The 21507-nt window shown below is 40.2% G+C and overlaps 1 protein-coding gene across 2 annotated transcripts; it reads right to left on the reverse strand.

The window, feature by feature from the left end:
• Positions 1 to 17: 17 nt before the first annotated feature.
• On the reverse strand, positions 18 to 19763 carry kank2 (KN motif and ankyrin repeat domains 2). Of its 2 annotated transcripts, XM_028041575.1 has the most exons (13): positions 19612 to 19763; positions 14205 to 14288; positions 10427 to 10505; positions 8088 to 9428; positions 6461 to 6631; positions 6261 to 6369; positions 5534 to 6085; positions 5373 to 5460; positions 3849 to 4068; positions 2864 to 3006; positions 2521 to 2721; positions 2345 to 2443; positions 18 to 1308 (listed from the first exon to the last, which is right to left on the reverse strand). In XM_028041575.1, the coding sequence occupies exons 3-13, from the start codon at positions 10461 to 10463 to the stop codon at positions 1252 to 1254; spliced, it is 3018 nt and encodes a 1005-aa protein (XP_027897376.1). In that variant the 5' UTR covers positions 10464 to 10505; positions 14205 to 14288; positions 19612 to 19763; the 3' UTR covers positions 18 to 1251. The 2 variants fall into 2 exon arrangements, with proteins under 2 accessions (XP_027897376.1, XP_027897377.1); XM_028041576.1 differs by lacking the exon at positions 14205 to 14288 and having other exon boundaries at positions 19612 to 19718.
• Positions 19764 to 21507: the final 1744 nt, after the last annotated feature.

The following is a 21507-nucleotide window of genomic DNA, read 5'->3' on the forward strand; positions in this document are numbered from 1 at the left end:
ATGAACAGAAGACAAGCACGTGTTCCACATTTATTAAGTAGTTTTTCAAAACGCACATATTACAGAGGACAGAGTCTATAATTTACAGAAACCAGCAGAGAAAAAACAGAATTGTGCTATTACATACAATTGGAGTGAGGTTAAAAACTCGATATGTATAAAAAAGATAGATACTTAAATTAAAAACTCCAAAGTTTATCAAAAATTCTCCACTAAAAAGAGGATATGAAAAAAGCGGAAAAAACTTTTAAAAAGTAAAAGACATTTTGACATCAACAGCCTATGCACTTTTGTTGCGTTAGTCTTTAGGCATTACCATTCTGAGTTTGCGTTGACATATATTATTTCAGTATTTATATCTTACACAAGACACACTTAAAACTCAGCACTCACTTGCCGTTTCCCTGACGAGACCTACAAGCTTCTCTAACGCCTTCAGTCACTGATCAACCCAGTTAATCTTACAAAAACACGTTGCATAAACAGATACAATCTAATCTCTTCTTACCACTGCTGAAGATACCTTCCTGACTATAAATTAAAAAAAGACTGTGTATTACACACAGTCTTAAAGTTGAGGGAAGAGACAAATCTTTTGGTATAATTTGCCAATGCATAAAATTTTTATTCATCGTCTAGTTAGACATTTCCCACTGCGTGGGAAACAAGATTAGAATCAGAGGTCCTGAAAAAGAATAATAAAAAAAAAGATAGAAAAATACTCTGTAAATAAATCCTGTGTATAAATATCGACAGAATGTGGAGGTGGCGTCTTTTGTTTTATTATTTAGTAGCACCAGTGAGCTAGTTGATGCAAGGACACTTATGAGAGGACTGGCTTTTGTTATTCCAAATGGCAGTAATGATCACACATAATGATGATACTGCAGAACAGATTTTTCCCCTAATAGAATCTCAAATGAGACAGATTATGAATAAAATGAGAAATGACTCAACATAATCAGGATAATGAAATTTGTTAACAGTTTTGACTTTTAAGTGCCACCAAAAAAAAAAACAGTGTAAAGAACTGAAACGTTACAATGTCAGACTGATGAGACTAAATGACAAAGACAGAACAAAACTAACATATGACAATGTTTTAAGCTGTCATGTTATTATTATATGCACAATGCAATGTACCTAAAACTTTCAGAGTGAAACAAACGCATGAACAGACACACTGTTTTTTCTAAATTACGTGGATGGAGAAACATGAGTGGAAGCTGCTGCGAGCTGCAGGAGACGAGTTTATTTTGGTTCACCAGATGGAGGAGAGGAACCCAAGAGAGGAGACATAGGTGACACCTAGAAAGAGCAAATAATAAATAACTAAAAATCAGTCAACACATAAACAGAAGTAGAGAACTTTTATATTTTCTGTGCACATGCAAGAAGCTAGGTGTCCTTAAAACATACATTTACAGTAGATGTGCAACATCTGAAGTAATAAATTGTATGCCACTTCTAATATAAATAAATGTGAATATCCAGATTTAAGCTTTTCTTAATATACAAAGAGGAATAATAAAAGACTTGGACAGAATTAGTCCAATGGGGTTCATCCTTCTTATTTTATTGCATCTCCAGCTCAAGACCCAGGCGTCCAGCAGTCAATGAGTCGACAGTGACCTTGAAGCACGTTGGTCCTGTGGCCAACAAATCATCATTCCTCTTCCACCCTGTCTGACAGTTTGTGTTTGATGTATCTGCTGATTATTATTATTATTTTTTTTTTTACAAAGATGGGACTTTGTATTTTTTTCCTGATGTTTCCATTTCTCCTGAGACATTTTGATTTATTCAGATGTACCATTGGAAATGTAAAGTGTTGCAAACAAGCTTTTGCTTCTGTATAGATTTCTTCTGTTTTTAACTTTTTTGTTACTTTTGGATGCGAAAAAAAACAACTTCTTTTAATAGATTATTTCATTTTTAAGGAAAAATGTTATTCCAACCAACCTGAACCTTAATTAAAAAAAAACAACAACTAAGCAAAAACAGATGTAAGGAAAACCTTTTCACAGCAATTTAAGCTGCGGTGCCATATTTTAAGTGAAGCACATTTTTCCTACAAGCTATTCTTGTTCAGTCCTCCTTTGTCTTTACCTTCCTGAAAATGAACATTTAACATGCTAACATACTAGGCTGAAGAGTACACCAGTACAATATTTGGGGGTTTTCTAATTTACCTGAGCCTGGCACATTCCTACCCACAAGCGAATTTCCAAGGCAAACAATTTAAAACATTTTGTACTTCGACATTGACCTTCATTTGGAACCATTGAAAAATAGGAAGTCATAGCTTTATAATAATATTTTACCAGCTTAATTCAGTACTCACAGGTGAAGGAGGCTTGGCAAAGTTAAGGTGGGCATACAGAAGTACAGCAATGTCGTTTTGGCTGGCCTCCAGGGCGATGGACAGAGCAGTGCTGCCGTCCTGCATGACACAATGAGATGAAAACTAGATGGTAGTAAACACTGGGGAACAGTGAGAGGTGGACCAGGTTTGCTTACGTTATCGGTGAGTGTCGCATCACAGCCTGGGACAGAGAGTAGCTGACGAACAATGTCCACATGACCATGCTCACAGGCACACATGAGGGCAGTGGAGCCATCATCATCACGGATGTTGACTTGAGCTCCGCAGGACAACAGCGCCCGGACCATATCCCCTCGCCCGTGACTCACGGCAAGCATCAGCGCTGTCTGACCAGCCTGCAAACACACATGTGGATCCGAACACTAAGACTGTGACAGTCAAACTATTGAAAGTTATTCATAAAGAATATTTGACTCGGATTGGAGTTTTTGCAGGCATCAAGGTGCAGTAGAACGTAAGCAGCAGCAGAGGGCGCACCTGGCTGGCTCTAGCGTTGACGTCCCCAGTGCGCAGCAGCTGCAGGACAGTTTGGAGGTCGCTGTCAGAGTGAAAGGCAGCCAGAGCCGTCAACATGATGGCTGTGTAGCCGGCCTTGTTCTGCTTGTCAGCATTGCACAGGCCTGTCAGGTAGAGAGGGCAATCAGTGGGGCAGAAGGCAGAGCAGCAGCAGAAAAACCCCCATCATACAACATGTTAAAGACAGGCTAATCATTGAGATGCAAGACACATCATCTCTCTTAGTCATCATTAGAGTAGATTAATACCGTAATATGAATTTTCTACTCTTATTGTGCTGTTATTTGGGCTTAAACACATTTTTGCTTACATATTCAGTATTTGTCCAGTCCCATATTCTTTAGCTCATTTAATCAATTTAACATATAGCTGGGCAGATATTTTTGCGAGGGCACAAGGTGGGAAGGAAGAAAGGGTAAAATACAAGATAGAAAGTGAGGAAGGAATAACATAAGGCAAGGAGGAAGGAAAAATAACAGTGAAGGAAGAACACAAGAAAGATGGAAAGAGTATGAAGAGATGAAACAAAGATGGACAGAATGAAAGAATGAAGAATACTAGGTACCATGAAAGGAAACAAAGCAAAGTCATAGAAGAATGGAATAAGGAAGGAAACAAGGAAGTAAAGGAGACGATAAAGCCTGGAAATGTGGATATTTGCCCATAATCTTTTTTTATACTTTTCCAGACCTGAAAAATACTTAATGTAAATTCCAAACTGTTCAAAACTTCCCAGCTAGCTCTTATGCTACAGAGCTGTCACGCCAATATGAAACAACGTCACAGTAATATCTGAAACACTTTTGCGCACACAAAGTCACATTACCCCATTTCAAACACTGATCTATATATATATATATATATATATATATACACACACTGTATATAAATAAATAAATAAATAAAAGAGTCAGGATCTGTGGTCGCATTATATCTCAACTCTCACCAGTGTCCAGCAGAAGTTTGACCACAGGGAAGTTGGAGTGTGAGACAGTGTAGTGCAGCGCCGTGTTCCCATTGCCATCTGCCATGTTGATCACAAATTCCAGCAGCTGAAGGGAGATGGAGGCGAAGGTGTCCATGTAGGTCTTGACGTCCGCTGTGTTGGCTGCCTTGTGACAGGACACACGCAGCCACTCCTGTAGGACGATGGTGTAGGCCGTCCTCTGTGAGCAGACACAATGAGGACGCTTAAGGCAGAAAATCATTTAACGGACTGCTGAGTACAAAGACATGACTGGGTAATGAACTCAACAGTGAAAGCAAAAGGCATTCTTTGAGATTTTAGTTGCAGAAAACAATAAATATAATACAGATGCTTAGCTGTTTAGCTAAATACAGAGCACTTTGCAAAATGATCCATTCTTGAGCTTTTTTATATTTTGTCACATTACTGTCACAAATTCTGATATGTTTTAAATCGACAAAATCCAATAATATCCATTTGTTGTAGAACCCCTTTTCACCGATACCCCTAAATGCAATGAAGTGTAACCATTTGCCATTAGAAGTAAAGTTGACCAACAGCCTTAAAACAGGGTCAGGTTCAATAAAAAATAAAAATAAGTAAAGTAACTCCCAGAGCTTTGTTCAATCCATTTTAACATCCAAGAGCTCCAGATTAACTTTGGAGAAGCTGCAGAGATCCACCGCTCAGGTGGGACAAGACGTTGAGGACAACTAATAATCATGAATCACACCAATCCAATTTGGCTCTTTTAGATGAGTAGAAAAAGGAAAACCTTTTATGGAAATGTTTACAAGTTCAATTTTCAGCAAGCGTGTAGAAAAGCTGCTTTGGTCAGATTAAATCAAATCTGAACATGTTGGCCTAAATGTAAAGATCGATCTGGCAGAAATCTGTCACTGATTAAGGGATGCTAGTCTGAGTTGATGGGATGATGCGTCAAGATAAGTACAAGGCAATCCTGCAAAAACCTCTTAAAGGCTGCAGGAGGACACTCCTCCTTGAAAAATCAAACAAAGCTCTCTCCCTCTTAAAGCCAAATGCAATGATTAAGGTCGAAACATTTTCATGTATACGAACTGGTAGACCTAAATCCAATTGAGAATCTTTGAGAAGACTTAAAAAAAAAGTCATATGACATATCAGTCCAGTATGACTGAGAATCGTCTGTTCTACAAATACAGATTTCCTGGGGATGAATACCACTAGAAACCAGTGTTAATTTTTATTTATTTTTTATTAGTGAAAGAAGCATAATTTTCCTTTTACTCTACAGTTCTACTTTGTGTTCCATCACATTAGAATTCTAAAATACATTAAAATGTGTGGTTGTAATGTAAGATGTTAAGAAAAAAAATCTCAATTGGAATGAATGCTTTTGCAAAACACTGCAGATCAAATCTCACAAAGCATATGATCCTATTGTTTCAAGAAAGAGAAGCTATCATTAGTTTCTTGGATTTCTAAGACATAGTTAATGAGTGAATTAGTGTGGAGACATACTGCTGCTTGTTGGCTGAAAGCATTGGGGTCCCCCAGGGCTTTCTGCAGAGTATAGAGAGCTGACATCAAGCTTTCACTCAGCTCCAGCCTGCACAGACAAAACAGACAAATCAGAGAGAATTCTCGCTGACAGATTCTCCTTAAAGTGTGTGTACATTTACCTGACTGGTTTAGAGGACTCCTGTTTAACGCTCTCAGGTGCTGCTTTGGACTCTGGCTGACAGGAGGTGGTAGACATTTGTGACAGAGCGTTTACCTCTGCAGATTTAGTGATGCATATTGAAGAACACTTAATGGTGATTGGTGCAGATTCAGTGTTGGGTGATGTGGAAGTGATCTCCTGGGTAACAGTGTGCTTATCTGCTATTTGGTCCACAGAGGAGGCAGAATCCTTGGCTTGAGGTGTTAAGGTGGAGTTTATCGTCGATGTGTGGGAGGCACATTTTCGCTCAACAGAGTCAGTCGCTGGTGAATGATGAGCATTTTCCGGCAGTTTTGTGTCCTCTAAATGGGTTATAGCTGGCATTTTTATGGCAGTTTGTTGAGGTACACTGGTGCTTTCTTCTTGGGGTTGGGAAGTTTTATTAACAGTTATACGCTGGAGCTGATTGGTGGAGTCTGGAAGTTTTTCTCTTGCTTCATGATATTCACTGGAGTCGCTCCCATCGTCTGAACTCTCACTGCTGCTGTCATCTGAAGAGGTGGACTCGTACCTGGGAGACAATGCATCTTTTAGACCGCTGAAATACTGTATTATTACAAAGTTCATGAAAAGTAATAAAGTTATGTCTGCTTTAGTTCCATTTACAGCATCGCTTTGGCTCTAATGATCGCAGTGCTAAGTGGATAAAAATGGCTCAGTGCTGCTTTTATGTAATAGCCACTTACCCTCCATTGACTCCAATGAACTGCAGGTTTTTCTTTGTAGAGGGGGAGCCTGGTTCACCTTCTGCTTTCCGCTTCATAATTGATCTCAGCGAGGACTGGGGAGATGAGGCTAAAAAAAGAAACCATCAATCAAAGTTAAAGTGAAAACATGATGCTTGGAGAACAAAGCAAGCACACTTTACTTAACTCAATCGACAGACCTGATTTAGAAAAGACCTCGGGAGACTCTTCTTTGGTTTGCACCAAGCCAATCTGATCACCAGATGCTACAACGATGGCAGGATTACTGACAGGTACAGATGTGGATAGCCCACTTTTCAGGACGTCACGGACCTGCTTGGAGCTGACTGCAATTGGCAACTCAACGGGAACTTTTGAGACATGGGAGAAACTTCAATAAGTTAAAGATTACAAGAAAAAAAAAAACAGTACTGAACATCCATCCTAATAAGATTTGATTCTGCCCAATCTGTTTTAGTTTTACTATCCAGCTTTTTGTGTGGAAAATGCTTACAACTTTCAGAAAATTTTTCTATAAGTAAATGCTACCACCTGGTCGGGCTCCACCCACAATCACTGTGTCCTCGATTTCACAGCCTGAATCCTGCTTAGAGACTTCAGTCGGAGACAATGACTCTGTTGTCTTGTTGGTGCTTTTAGCTCCCGTCCCTACCTCCTCCTCAGGAATGTTGATGTACAGCTCCCCACGGTTTCGACCTCGGCTAAAACCCAGAGTGTGTCCAAGAAACTTTTGGCTTTTTAAAGATTAGAAACTGGGAACTTAAGCCCTAATTGGACCAAAGTAGTTTTCACGTTTCTTCAAGAGAAAGTCGTTAAATGGTTCTAAACAAACAGCTAAAAATTGGCTTCATTTTTTGAAGAATCATGTCATTTTGTCACTTTGCACTTCAACTCTCTTGTTTCCTCCTCCCAGTGATGTTTTCAATCAATCTTCGTAGTGCTGCAGTGAATCAGCTATACATATGACAAGGTTTGTCTTTTTATTCCTGTAAGAAGGTGGATAAATTATGACTAAGACAAACACTCTGTTTGCTGAAATTATTCACAATGCAAACCAGCATATCCGACTTCTTAGCATTACTCATGAACGTTCAGTTTAAAGGAATCCTTACAATTCATAGTTGAGCAGATTGATAAATGCCAGATGGCAATAATAAGACTCGATATTTATAAACAAAGTTGTAAATTGTGTTTATACGTTCAGTTGAAATATGATGACTGTATGCAGAATTGTGCGGCAACGGTAGAATTTACATGAAACTGCAGGAAAATGAAAAACAGCAAGGTCATGTTTTCATGAATTAGGCAACTTTAACTTTGAATGGTTTTAACATGGAGGTCTCTATATTAGGTCTGTTTGGTCATAATTAAATTTACCACAAGCCCTCATTGTAAGGGCACACTTACACACATAGTCAGGTAGAACAGCTTTTGGAGTTATCTCCGGCCTGCTTGCCTTTCATATATGCTATCAAACCACACCAGAATTCACTTCAACCGAACCAAAACTTTTAGGTGAACCAACGTTTGGTCCACATTAGTGTTTGGTTGCACATTCACATCTCTCTAAATGAGCCAGAATTTCTAGGCAAACCAACTATAGTTCAATTAAAGCGAACTAAACTGGGCTGGTGTAAATTTGTTCTAAAAGAACTCAAACCTACAACAGCAAAGGGTAAATGTTAAGTTAGCGCCAGGGCTGGAGCTGATAGTTTTAAGTTTATTAATGTTATTAACAGAGCACTGTCTCTACTTTGGTGGAAAGCCCCTCACTTTTTCTCCCTACGTCATCAGTTTAACACAAACCTTCAGTTTGGCCTTTGTGGTGACCTTCTGTAACTCCACCCGCTGGCTGAAGTGAGGGAGAGCTGCAGGTTTCTGCTCGGAGCAGCGTGCCCACCTCCACTACTGTAGGTTTCTCCAGTGTGTACACCTGGATCCCCACAGTTCTCTGTTCCCTCTGCTGTGGCTGCTGTGTGAAGCTGACCAGAGTGTGCAGACTGCTGCCTTGTGGTTCCTGCCACCCAATGCTGGTTTCCATTACCGGATGCTCTGCCTGTGGAGCCTTTTGCAGCTGTGCAGCCTGCAGTTCTTGCAGAGTCCTCGTTAGCTTCCCCTCAAGCTGACCAACTTGATCTTTGAGCACCTCAGCCTCTGGGCGAAGACCCAGATCCTTCTCTCGAACCCAGACCCCCACATCACGACTGCCTCTAGACCCCTCTGGTCCAACTCCAATGGTGCGAACTTCTCTCTTAGCATCTGGTCGGGCTCCACCCACAATCACTGTGTCCTCGATTTCACAGCCTGAATCCTGCTTAGAGACTTCAGTCGGAGACAATGACTCTGTTGTCTTGTTGGTGCTTTTAGCTCCCGTGCCTACCTCCTCCTCAGGAATGTCGATGTACAGCTCCCCACGGTTTCGACCTCGGCTAAAACCCAGAGTGTGTCCAAGAAACTTTTGGCTTTTGAGCTGAACGCTGAGCTGCCTTTTCTCCTCCTGCAACACAGAGATTTTAACTTGCAGCACAGGGATGGTCTTCACCTGCTCCTCCAGCTCCTTTATCTTCCTCAGGGCTGCGGCCATCTGCTCTCTGACATGTTGCAAATGCGCAGGGGTCGGAGTCACTGGTGTGGACAGGCCTGAGCTCATAGGAGTGAAAGTCCCACCTCCACCGTGTGCCCGGTTGAAGCTGTGCGCACTGCTAAGAGAGGTGTTAGACCCTGCCATACTGTTGTTCATGCTGCCGAGGTTTGAGAATCTCCTCCCTTCTTTCTCCTCCTCCAGCTTCCTGCGAGCATCTAAAAGGGTCTTCTCCACCCGAGCTGTGCTAAAGCTGGGTCTCTGTAATGTGTGATAGCCTGGGGCACAGTAGGAATAAGAGGAATGCCTGCTCTCCACGCTCGTATTGGAGCACAGAGACTCTGTGGAGGTCCACCAGGAGCCGGTGTAGCCGTACCCCCGAGGCAGGGAGCCATAGCGCGGCCGGCGCTGTATAGGCACCTTTTTAATAGTGTTACCCTTTTCTATGTCGTTAACATATTTGAGGAAGTCCAGGTCCAGACGGTAGCCATAGGGGGTCTCCACTGAGTAGGGCGCCTCCTGTTCTTTGGTGTGCAGTGTCGGAGGAGCAGGCGAGTTGAGTTTCCCTGCAGGGGAAGGAAATCAACGTTAAACAAACGGAAATCTTTGTCTAATCTTGGGCTCAGACTTTAAAAACTGGAATAATCTCTGGAGTCCTGTGTAATGCACTCTGTAAAATTCCACTAATTAGACACCAAAGCGATTGTTGTTAAATCTAATCTCACTTTAAGACGAAGTGCACATATGGTCCAAAATATCTGACAAAAAAAAAAAAAGATGATTAAATGAGTCAATGAAGTAATTATTGAACCAGCAAATACAACGAGTTTTAGACAATTTAACTCAAACAATAAATTTAACATTATTAAATAATTTTAGGAAAACACAAAATAGTAAATAACACAGAAAATATTCAGTTAGCAAGCATGTGCCTGTAAAAAAGAAGTGCCTAAATAAATAATAAAAAAAAAAAGATTAAAAATAAAATGTTAAATTAAACAAACAGGCATGATGACACAAATAAACTGTGACATTTTTAAAACTTTTTTTCAGAGCATTTATTATTAGACTATGATCCTCCAAAAACCTAAAGTTCTGAAATGCTAAGGTTAATACATATAAAATGAACTATATGGAAACGCAATAAATCCTCAAAGTAAATACAAATATGCAAGTTAAAATAAAAATCTAACCATAATTTTTAAAGTCTTACATTCACTCCAGATAGTTGGGTGTCGTCCTTTAACTAAATCAGACAAGTCAGTAAGGGGTTAAATTAGCTCTGGTGTCTGCCAAAACCCATTTATAGCATTGTTGTTGGTCTAATTCAGACAAAGCGAAACTTTTATCAGCTACTATTACTCAGTGATCTATGTGGCACCAGGAAAGATGAAATGATAAAACTATCGTTTTGAAGAATTCTTTTAAAAATATGATTATTTTTTAAACAGCGATATAAACTCTTGCATGGGTGTAGTTTTTCTGGGTTTTTTAAATAAAGATTTAATGTAGTAGCATTCATTTAGTCATTATTGTTATTATTATCAGTAAATATAAAACCAACCTGGAAAGCCGGGGTCCATGTGCAGCACCTGAGCCATGACGAACCAGCAGCTGCTTTTCAGTCACACACAAACTCTCACCTGTGAGAAGACACACAGCTTTCAATTAATAATGAGCAGACTGGATGTCTCCTGCACTAACAATAGTACAGAGTTGAAGTAATTATTTAAATGATCTGTTTACAATGAATGAGCTGCACAACACAAACAGTGTAGGTTTTTTTTTTCTTTCTTACATTGCACGGCTTTCTCAGCCTCTAATTTTACTCGTTTATTCTCTGAAATACAGCTGATTGTGTATTTGCTTCTGTTCTTAGCAGCCTGAGAAGAGCTACAGGGCGAAACTTTCCTGGCAGCTGAATCCAGCACGGAGATTTGCCAGTTGCAGCCTTATTAGGAATCATCTGCGCACACCAACTTTGTCTCTCAAATTAAGGTTTGCCTCCCAGTCTCTGCTCCTTCTCACTCTTACTTTTTTTTCCCTTTAATCTTCCACATCAGTTCTTTTCTGTCTCGCTTGCTTGGTGTCAGCTGATGATCAGGGGTTCTTGGGATTGCTCACTTTCTTGCTTTTCTCCACTATTCCTCAAATCTACTTGAATGTTTCTGTTATTTCAGAGGTGATGTATTTGATTTCTGAAAAAGCAAAAGATTTCCTTTTTGCCTTTATCGTGCTGGCAGAGGCAGCACCGAGTCCCCCTCATGCCAGTCATTTAGAGTTTGTATCTTCTTGGAAAAGATTAACTTTCTAGGTCATCACTTTGTGGGAACGGGTACTCCTAAGTCAGCCACAGAAAAGTTCAACTTAATTTTATTACTGCAGCTCTAAGAAGCTAAGATCAAACATTTTAGCGAAAACAAAACAAACTCTGCTTTATTTCTTAAGGCATAGTCAATTTGATTCAGCACTGGGTTGTTTCTCTTCCCTCCCTTTGTCTGTCTTGTGACCATAACTGGTGCTTGCTCGTTTGTGAAAAGTAGGACACTTGGAAACACTGACTGAGCAGACTTGGTATTTTTGAAGTGCTGTGTTCACTTAAATTTCCTCTGCGTTATTCTCCTCATCTGTGCTCCTTCATCACATACATTCTGAAATGGCCACATACCATGGATTTGTTACAGTATGGTATGCATTCATGCACACAGCAGCAATGTGATATTTGAAAGCCCTCCTTATCAGACTGCTGTAAGAATCAGTAAACTGGAATGTGCATCAAGAACCAACATTTAGTATCTAAAAAGTTAAATTATTAAATGCCCCAGATGGACATGGGCTGGTCATCAAGGTTTTTGAAGCTATGGTTTGAAAACTGCTCAAATTTAAAATACTGGCCCTACAATTAAAAGTGTTTTTTTTTTTTTATAAGTTGCTAGAAGAAGAGCTAGACATGAGTTTTCTCTGCCTGTATAAAGTGGTGATGCTTCATCACTAGCACTTTTCCCCCAGACTTAAAGGAAAAACAACCAGGCTATTTGGAAATATAATTGGTCAAAATATGCATGACTTCAAAATAAAAGTGTCGCAAAAGTATCTAATCAGCAAATCGCTTGTTAAATTAAAATGAGCTTGATAATTTCCAGTTTGATGATAAATACTTTCAAAGGGTAATTTTGTTTAAAGAGACATCATAATACATTTTATTTATGGTTTTGGTTGCAAGTGGTTTTTATTTCTGTTTTAGTTTTTAGTTTTGGTTGCTGTGTTTTATTTTGGATATTTAAAATATCTTCCAGTTCCACAGTGGAACGTTCTTTACAAAATGTAAGTTTATTGATGTTGGAGGGGGTGAAAATGGCATTGTAATACCGTTACCAATTTATTACTAGAAAATGGTCTCAGATCAACAATATTATCATTTATCTCAATAATTGCTGGGGCAATTTATAATCCAGCATAATTTGCTATGTTTAGAGGCTTAATAGGAAATCAAAGGGGAACCAGTCAACACTCTCATTAGGATACTGCTGTTTTAAAACCGTTGTTGTCCAGGAGCAACCCACATGTCTGATAAGCAGCCCACTGTAAACTGAATTTGAGCAGGTAGTCAAGCTCGTTAACCAACGAATATCAGATTGTTACTTTGTAAAGAGAAGAACAGAAAAACAGGAGTTGACAGTTTTGATGAAGTCAGAAACGTAAAAATAAATACATAAATCTTATTTCTGGTCTGTGAATGCACTATACATTATCTCAAACAGGTCAACAATGCACTATGTAAGTTCTGTCCATTTGCAATTTTACTGTTGTGGACATTTTCATAGAGGAAAGAAGAGGGAAAGTTGGGTATTTCAGTATTGGTGCGGTTTTAAAACATGCCAGAGAATGCTCAAAAGCTGTTAGTATATCTTAGAAACTGTTTTCTGTGTCAGCTGTTCATTCATGGCTCTACCTTTAAACAGGGAGTTAAAGTTCACCAGATAAGGAGAATACATTACAGCAGCATTGCCCTGCTTTTCTGTTTTTCAAAAACATTTAAACCCTTAAAAATCTCTTAGTAGCCGATTCTTAATCCTTGATAAAAAAATGTTACTTAGCCTTACATGAACATTCCTCATACTGTGGGAGTCTATGGAGAGAAAAAAAAGATGGATTGGTAATCTTAAATTATATAAAGATAGAAAAAGAAGAAAAATTTGACCTGCCTCCTTGAGGATTTATTTTAGGTCTGTTTATCTCCAGCGTAAGTGTGAAACTGATTATCTGCTGCACTTGTAGTGTGGTGTCAGTATGGCCAAATGTGTGAGAAAGCGACACAGTGACTGTGACAGAGTGTGAGAGTTTGTGGGCAGGAGGGCGGAGGACAGAAAGGGAAAAGTTGATGAGATATAATTAGAGCCGGCAGTTTAGCCACCAAACATCCCATCCAGACACAAAGGCTGACGTCCGCTAAATTTGTCCCGATTCCAAAACCCTTTTTCTCCCCCTCTATCCTTCAAGCTACTCTCTGCTTCAAAGTCTCCCTTCACTCCTTCTCTGGAAGCTCTTCCTCCCACATCATCCTCCCCGAGTGCCCACACCACTAGGCCTCCACATCTGTTTTTACATCAGTGGTGAATGGGGGCGATTCAGCTGCGTCTCCATGTGTGTATACGTATTCCCATAAGCGTCGTAGCACTACTGACCTTCTTACCATTTTCAGCTCTCAAGCTACTACCATTCTTCAGATGCCTCTCCCTGACCATCCTGACTCTTCCCCCCATTAAATCCATACCAAAGGAAGCTCTCACTGCCCGGTCTACTCCCTCCATTCTCTGCCATTAAGATTAAGCTTGGCCTCAGGGGGTAAGATGCAGGTCATCCAGCACAAATTACATGTCTGTGGCATGTCCTGTAAGATGTCACGAGACTAACCGCTGCGACTTCATCACCCTCCTGTGCAAACCGTTTTGTGCTTCAGATTTATTTTTTAAAACTAAACTCTTGCATCCCATCTGGGAATTTGAAGACTGGCTTTGATTTACAGCATGCATAAACACTCTTGTCTCTTTGGTGTGTCAGAGGACTGAGACCACCCTCAGGAGTCATTTAACATACCAGGCCACATTTTGAAGTCAGCTCTACTAAGTTTAACAGACTAATAGTCATTTTATTAATATTATTGCTATTGCAAAAGATTAAAAAGTGGCACTGTTGCCAAAGAATTACCTCTGGACTAAAGATTATGGATTTTTTCATTGCATTACGACTCTTGGGTTTTATTATGATGTCTATTTTGCTGAAGGTTTGGAAGTGGGTTTTGACTTAGGAAAAAAAAAAAAGGTTTTTCTTGTGCTCCATACCAGCTGCTTGCACTGTGAGGATGGGATGTCTCCTCCCTAGGATCCTCGCTCTTCCTCCCTTCTCTTTCCCTCAACAGTCAACACCTGTGGGAAATATGAGCAAAGGAAACCTGAACTTTATCTGTGTACGCTCTACTGTAGCAGTCTGAAGACTGGAAAACCAAAAATAAGGGCAATATCTTGACTAAGTCATCAGGAAACATAAGCTTTTGTCTGCACACCATTAAATGGTGTACAGACACACCGCACCGCAACACTTAAAACAGGTTGGGAAAAATAAAAGCATCCATAAACATTCCAGTGGTTTGACTGACAACTCAGATGCAAAGAATACACCCCTATAGGATGAGCTGCTCAGACCTTGTGGTCCGTGTTTAAGCGCTCCTCTTTCCCCACCCTGTTCCACACTTCTGCTCTGGGTACACTAATCAATTCAAGGCTACATGCGGGAGTTGCCTTCCCATGTGATTAGGCAATGTGTTCTGTTTTCTTGTGACTAACACTCCTAAATCCCACGGCACGGACACACACCCTCCAAGTTTGGTGGGAACAGCCATCACCTATGCAACCCAAACTGATTTCATGAGGGTTTTACTGCATTCCTCATTATGTAGACTTAACCACTGCATGAGCGTTCAGTGGATAAGCTACATGATAGTGCCTGCAGATTCTCAGCTACGATTCAGGCCGGACATTTTGTCTGCAGGGCCTCAGAATTACCAAAGGGTGACCTTTGCATAATATCATAACAGAGGCCCTGGTTGTTCAGTCCATTGTTTAATAGTGTTGTCATGCCAGTACCAGTGAGAGGTGCAGGAAAGGGGGGGTGGGAAGGTAGTGGGAGAAACAGATCGTTTCAGACCCGGAACGACGGCCAAATCACAAAGAGCCATTCATTCGGCTGCTAGTTCCACAGCTGGTTCTAATAGAAAGCAAGGAGGGGCATCTCAGAGACAGAGAGGCTGAGAGAAACTGTATGTGCATGAGCATGCGGCAAGGAAATTTGCCTCAAAACAAACAAACAGTTGACGAACTGCTGCTACAAAAGCCACACGCTGAAAGTAAGTGGAAATAAAAGAAACAAACAACCGGCACCGAGGGGACAGACGTCCGGAACTGATTTGGTCATGTCCAAAAAGCATTTTTAAATTTTTCCCACTACGAAATCAACAACAGACTACTGTGTGGAGATGATTTTGTTAGAAAGCCAGCATTGGAACAATAACAAATGCAAACTGTTACAGAAGAGACTGACAAACCTCCCACGCCTCCCATGAAAACACACAGATCCGCCAACACATCAGCGCTGTCTGAGGCCCGAAACTCCCACATATCGCCCAACAGCTGTAGCTATTAAGTTGATTTATTCAGGTAAGGCGCATTAATTATACAAAAACCAAATGATTTAGCTGTTTTTAATTCACTGAGAAAACATCAGCAACAGGCTGCTGAGAAAAGGGCACATTTTTCATTCATTAGGTCAGCCAAGTAAAAAAAAAAAAAAGGCCTCTTATCAGTTTATGTCCTGGTGTCATCATTGCAAGCTAATTTATGTTGCAAAATAGAGATAATGGGTTGAAATCTGATGAAGAAACGGGTTACAGGAAGGGGGTTTTCATCTTTGTATTCCCCAAGGACACAAAAACAACCCAGTCACTTCCTCCCAGCCCAGGAGAAAGAGTAACAAGAAGGAGAGCAAAAATGAGCAAAAAGGAAAAAAAAACACACAAAGCAAGAGAGGGAGAAATGTGCTTAGAGCAGAGCAGCATGTGAGGGGAGAGAAAAGTGGGAATGTTAAGGAAGTAAGTAAAGGAAGAAATCTTCTTAAGTCAGAGGAAAATGAGAGTTCTCCTCCAGAATGAATCCCAGCTGAACTTCTGCTGCATTTAATTTAGAAAAAAAAAAAACATCAGAAAGATCACAAAAGGACTAAAACGGCTCCTCACAAAGCATAAACAAACTTTTCTCATTGTCTTTAAAGGTTACGCCTAGAAGAATACCATCATTTACATGTTCTACCCACCCAAAATAGACTGACGACAGGGCAACCCAACATGCAACAAAAAACAAACCAAAAAAAAAAAACAACCTGCATTTCTGCAGACTTAAAAAAAACCCCCAGAAAGACACCCATCTCAGATATTCACAAAAAGTTACACAAAAGCCAATAAAAATGGCTCTGCTCCAGAGATAAAACTAAAAGCTGAAGAGATTTGTCTCGAGGCTAAAAAAAAACAAAACAAAAAAAAAACTGAAACAAATTGCAACAAATCTGTCACTGCATAAAAACGTGGCTAAAATGAGTACGTCACTGCCTGACACAAAGCGCCTTTGCCAAACTGCGCTGAAGCCAGATGAGCTCATATTATGGTGGTAATACAGTGTGTTCCACTCCTTTTGGAGGGACATGCTCTCTACTGCAGCCTTGAAATTTGGGACAGTGAAATCCTAACCTAAAGGGATGTCCATTTAGAAAAAAAAAAACCCAAAAAACTTAAAGGCCTGTTTTTCACATTAAACAGTGATGTGGAGGAGCAGACAGTAACTGGGGCTGAAGTCGTCTGGTGGCGGCTATAGAGCAAAGCCAAAAGGAGGGGCTATCCAGCTCACATTACTCCTGGAACAGGAGCAGAATAAATACCCGCCGGTCTAGCTTATTGGTCATTGTGCTGACCTCCAACAGGAAACTGCGCAAGGGTGGGGCCGAGAGGCAAGGAACAGCACCGGAAAAAAGATACACACTAAAAGAAAAAAAAAATCTTTTTGGAGAAGATTCCTGAGCAAGTTGCAGAGGTGGGGAGGGGGCCAGTGAAGAAGATTGCGGAGGTCTTTTGGAGGTGGAGAACGACAAACTCCAGACGGAAATGAGACGAGGTGGAGAGAGGGTCAGAGCAAAGTTAGGGTTAAAAGATCATGTCGGTGTGTTGTAGCAAAATAAGATGTAATGCTACTGCGGTTTGGTTAAGTCGTTTCCTCTCATGAATCTCATCAATTACTTCCTGGTTTCAGAAGAAATGCTGATGAAAATGCTCTGCAAGAAGGACAGCAAAACACCCTCTATGCCAATTATACCAACATCTTTAAGCCATTTACTGGCTTAAAGATGAAAAGCCAGCTCAGAAAAGCTGGCTTTTCTGAGTCATCAAGGTATTAGGTGAGATCAGACAGATTATTTGGGAAGATAATAAATTACTTTTTCCAGGACCCAAAACCAAGATTTAGACCATATGTTCACAATGAGCATCTCTCCACCGGAATCGTTAATCATCTATGTTGTGCTGGCGCATTATCTTTGCTGTCGTTTCTGCAGCCGGTTTTACAGAGTTGCATGAGTTTCCCTTAGTTTATAAACAATCCAGTCCTTATCCATCAGTCTTCAAACTTAGGAAGAAAAGCTCCTGTTGGAAAACAGCACACTAGATGAATAGAACATATAAATGTGCAATTTTGTATTTTGATCTTGGAGAAAGAAAGAAAGTCGTTAGAGTGGCTCAAATCAACATCGTCAACTGAGCTTCTACTTAATTTAGAGAAAAGCTTGAAGTTTTCCAGAAAAGTTGGCCTTTGTAGGTTAATTTAACACAAACAAAACTACAGACTGAAACAAAACATTAAAAAGCAGGGCATTCCATAAAACTTAGAGAAGTTAATCTGTAATAAAGCCAGAAGACAGTGACAAACCCGCCCAGGAGTTGTAATTTCATTAGTCTCAGCAAAGCATTTAAATGCCCGGCGTGTGGCCTGGTGTGCAAATGGGGTTTACAGCTCTGCATTCCACCGCAGCACCCCTGGGCCCGAACGCTGTAATGAGACAGCCACATTCCAAAACCTGGTGAGGGAAACTCCGGACCTGACCAAAACATTCTCAGATTAACAAGTCAGGGATAGAAAACTTTTCTCCGGCTTTCAAGATCAGCAGAATTTCCTGCCTTCACTGAGAAGCAACATGAAATCGGCTTAATGAGGTTCACTAGTAAGACCTACACAACTTCTCTTTCCATGTGACAAGCCAAAAGTGAAGTCAGAGCCCAAGTCTAAATGCCATGCAGCTGCCACAAGCTATTCCCTGTTATATGATTACATACAGTCAGTAAGTCATTATACAACAGTGGAACAGTGGAGTACTGTGATGAAGTGTAACAGGCCAATGAGTACTCCCCCACATCCTGCCAAGACCTTCATGTCCTCCACAACAACATCTGACGTATTTTCTGACTAATCTGAACAAAATGCCACACAGCTTCTACTCTGAAGTGTCATGTCATGTAAGGGCCAGGAAGTAAACAGCTTTGGAAATAATACAATCATTTACTATTTGAGGATTTCCCTAGGAAATTGTTAATTATATCTGTCAAGCTGATAGTAGTTACTTGATAAGTCGAGTCACCAGAGTGCTTCATGAGAAAAATCTGAACTATATTCATATAAATGCAGTCAAGTTGGGGTGTTTTACGCTCCACCTGTCCTGCTTCATCCATAAAACCTCATCCCAGTGGCAGAGTCTACCGACCAGCAAATCTGAGAGCAAAAAGTAAGGCGAGGGGAAAAAAACACACACACACACATCTGGAAGTAATGAGAAGTCGAGGGATGCCTGGACCCACCCTCTCCCCAGAGTACTCCAGACAATTGACTGGTTTTAATCTCCTAATGAATTTAAAATTTTGAAATCCTTCACTGGCTTTTGGCAAGAGAAAAGTTTTGCAATCCTGATGGTTTCTATCTTTTCTCTACTGTGAAACAGAAAACTGGCTGGAGATGTAAAATATTGTCAAATATACAGGCGTCAAGTTTCTTTATTATTTCGTTTTCACAACGTTTGAAACAGCTTTAGTCAATTAAGCGGAGGTTAGGGCTGTGAGAAAAAGTCCTTGCTAAATGAGCCTTCATCCAAAATATCTAAACAGACCATGAATTTGGGCTGCTGTAGAAAAACGCAATAGAAAATTTAACTAAATTAAATGCATCATTCTCTCTACAAAATGACAGACGCACTCCTAAGTGCATTTCATTTTTCGGTGAAATGGGGATAATTAAACATATTTTTGGCTAAATTTTGCGGCGCGTCAGATAATGCTCCAAACAAACAAAAAACGGGGCAAACGACTCCGAGGCTCCGTCTCAAATTCCTCTAAATGTAAGACAGAAACGAAGATGCGAAATGATAAAAACCCACCTTGTCTCAATTCTGCAAATTAATACAAACGTAGCATTGCATTTACGGGCGTTTTAGTACATTTATAGCCCGTTACTTCATAGAAAAGACCCCGGCGGAATGGGCAGAGCCGACGCTTCACAAAGAAAGTCTCCAAAAGGCGCGTTGTCTGAAGTGCCTCAAACCGTTTCGGAAAAGAGACGCGAAGAAATGATTCCAACAGAGGAAATGAAACTTATTCACAGCGCTTACCTGGCCCCTCTCTGGAAATCCTTTCAATCTTCTCGGCCCAGGAGCGCTCACTGAGAGACAAAAACACTGCAGCCAAGATGCTCCGACCCTCCTCCCTCCCTGCTGCTCCTCTTAAAGGGCCAGCAGCCCCCAGGACAGGCGCAGGCTTTGGTCATTTACAGTAGGACAGATCTGACAGGTTTGAAATATGAAATAAAACGATACAAACACATTCAACAGCTTCAAACGATGTAAAATCGACTATTTTGAGCGTTAAATTATGCTATAATGTTATCGCCTAATCAAAAACATACCTGCAATGTTGGTTCTTTCTTGCTAGTTTGAGAATTTAATTGGTGGCAGCCATGCAGCTGTTGTAAAACGCCTTGGGGGACCAAGCGCCACCTTTGAGGCTCCTCAGAGCAGCAGCTTCCGGCATTCCCTGGCAGGGCAGCCCTTCCCCAAGACACCCCCTCTCAGCTCCTTCAGACTAGCCAGCAACAATTAGCAAACACCTGATGGAACTGGCATCTGCTGAGCTCATTAGACCGGCTATTTCTCAGTGCAATGCTGGAAAAAAAACATTGTAAAATAGTTAATAGAAGACCGATGTCATGACTTCCTGAAGGTGGCGTTTCAAAAGGTTTTAAAGAGACAGAGGTCTAATTTCAAGGAATTACATCAAATATGCTTTATGTCATGTTTGACATATATGGCTTTTTTCATAAAGAGTGAAGATAATAGTTACTCCAATCCATATGCCTGGAAAATACATAATACTGCTCCTTTTAAATTTATTTAAAACAAAAATAAACATTGAGGGTAGAAATAACAGTTTACAGAATTACACGTCACACAACTATTAAAACTATTGCATGGCAACAATAAATAAATAAATGAATGAATAAAATAAAAAGAAGAAGCTGGAAAACCATTTTGACTCACATAGGTGCCATGTATGGCTAACCCAGAGACCATAGAGGAAGCTCTTCAGAACAAGTCCAAAAAAAGTGGAAACAATCAAAATGCAAAGCGGCTCTCTTCATTATATATATTTTTAAATTACACTTAGTACAATTACATTATTAAGGCTGTTTTAAAATGGTAGAAGTCTCCTTTACTGTCTTTTTGGCTTCTTATTTTTGTCATTGTTGGTGTAATGTCCAGTGTTTATCCCACTATTTTTTTCCTTTCTCTCTCCATATTCTTTGCCATAGCCGGTGCAGTTTGAAACCAGAACCTGATAATTAAACAAAATGGGAAAAAATAATAAATAAATAAAAAATACTTTCTCCCCTTTTGAAGTGTCCCTCTGACACTGTATAGGAACCTGACCCACCACACTGTTTCTGAGCTGCTAGGACAGGACACATTATAAAAAGTCGTATTCACTGGTAAATATTTAATTGATCAAAAATATTTATGAGCCCCAAATTGTTCAACCCACCTCCCCAACCCCAAAAGGAAATGCTAAACGGTTTGAAGAAAGAAATATTTAATAGAATACAGACTAAATAAATACAAAACTACCCGGTAAAAAAAAAAAGCAGTTGTAAATAAAAGCACAGCTTGTTTGGTTATAACAGTTTATGTGCCACAGGTTGTTTACAATAGTGCAATTTTAAAGATACAGTAGTTAATAAATGTCTACAAAATAATAATAATAATAAAAAAACATATTTAACAAGTAATGATGAATGCATAAGAGCACAGAGTGCTTTCTAACAGCAGATCCCAAAGTCTAAAGGGGGCTTGCCCACACAGGTAAAGCTTATTCAGTTATCACACTGCAGTTTGACAGTAGATGCAACAGTCTGAACATATTTGTGTAGATAAAGGAGATGATTCCACTAGAGGCAGAGCTTCTGTGATAAAACATCGCATACGGCTGCAGTAGAGAGGAATTCACAGTTAAAA

Source organism: Xiphophorus couchianus, chromosome 16 (genome assembly GCF_001444195.1).
Source record: "Xiphophorus couchianus chromosome 16, X_couchianus-1.0, whole genome shotgun sequence".
Lineage (NCBI taxonomy): Eukaryota > Metazoa > Chordata > Actinopteri > Cyprinodontiformes > Poeciliidae > Xiphophorus > Xiphophorus couchianus.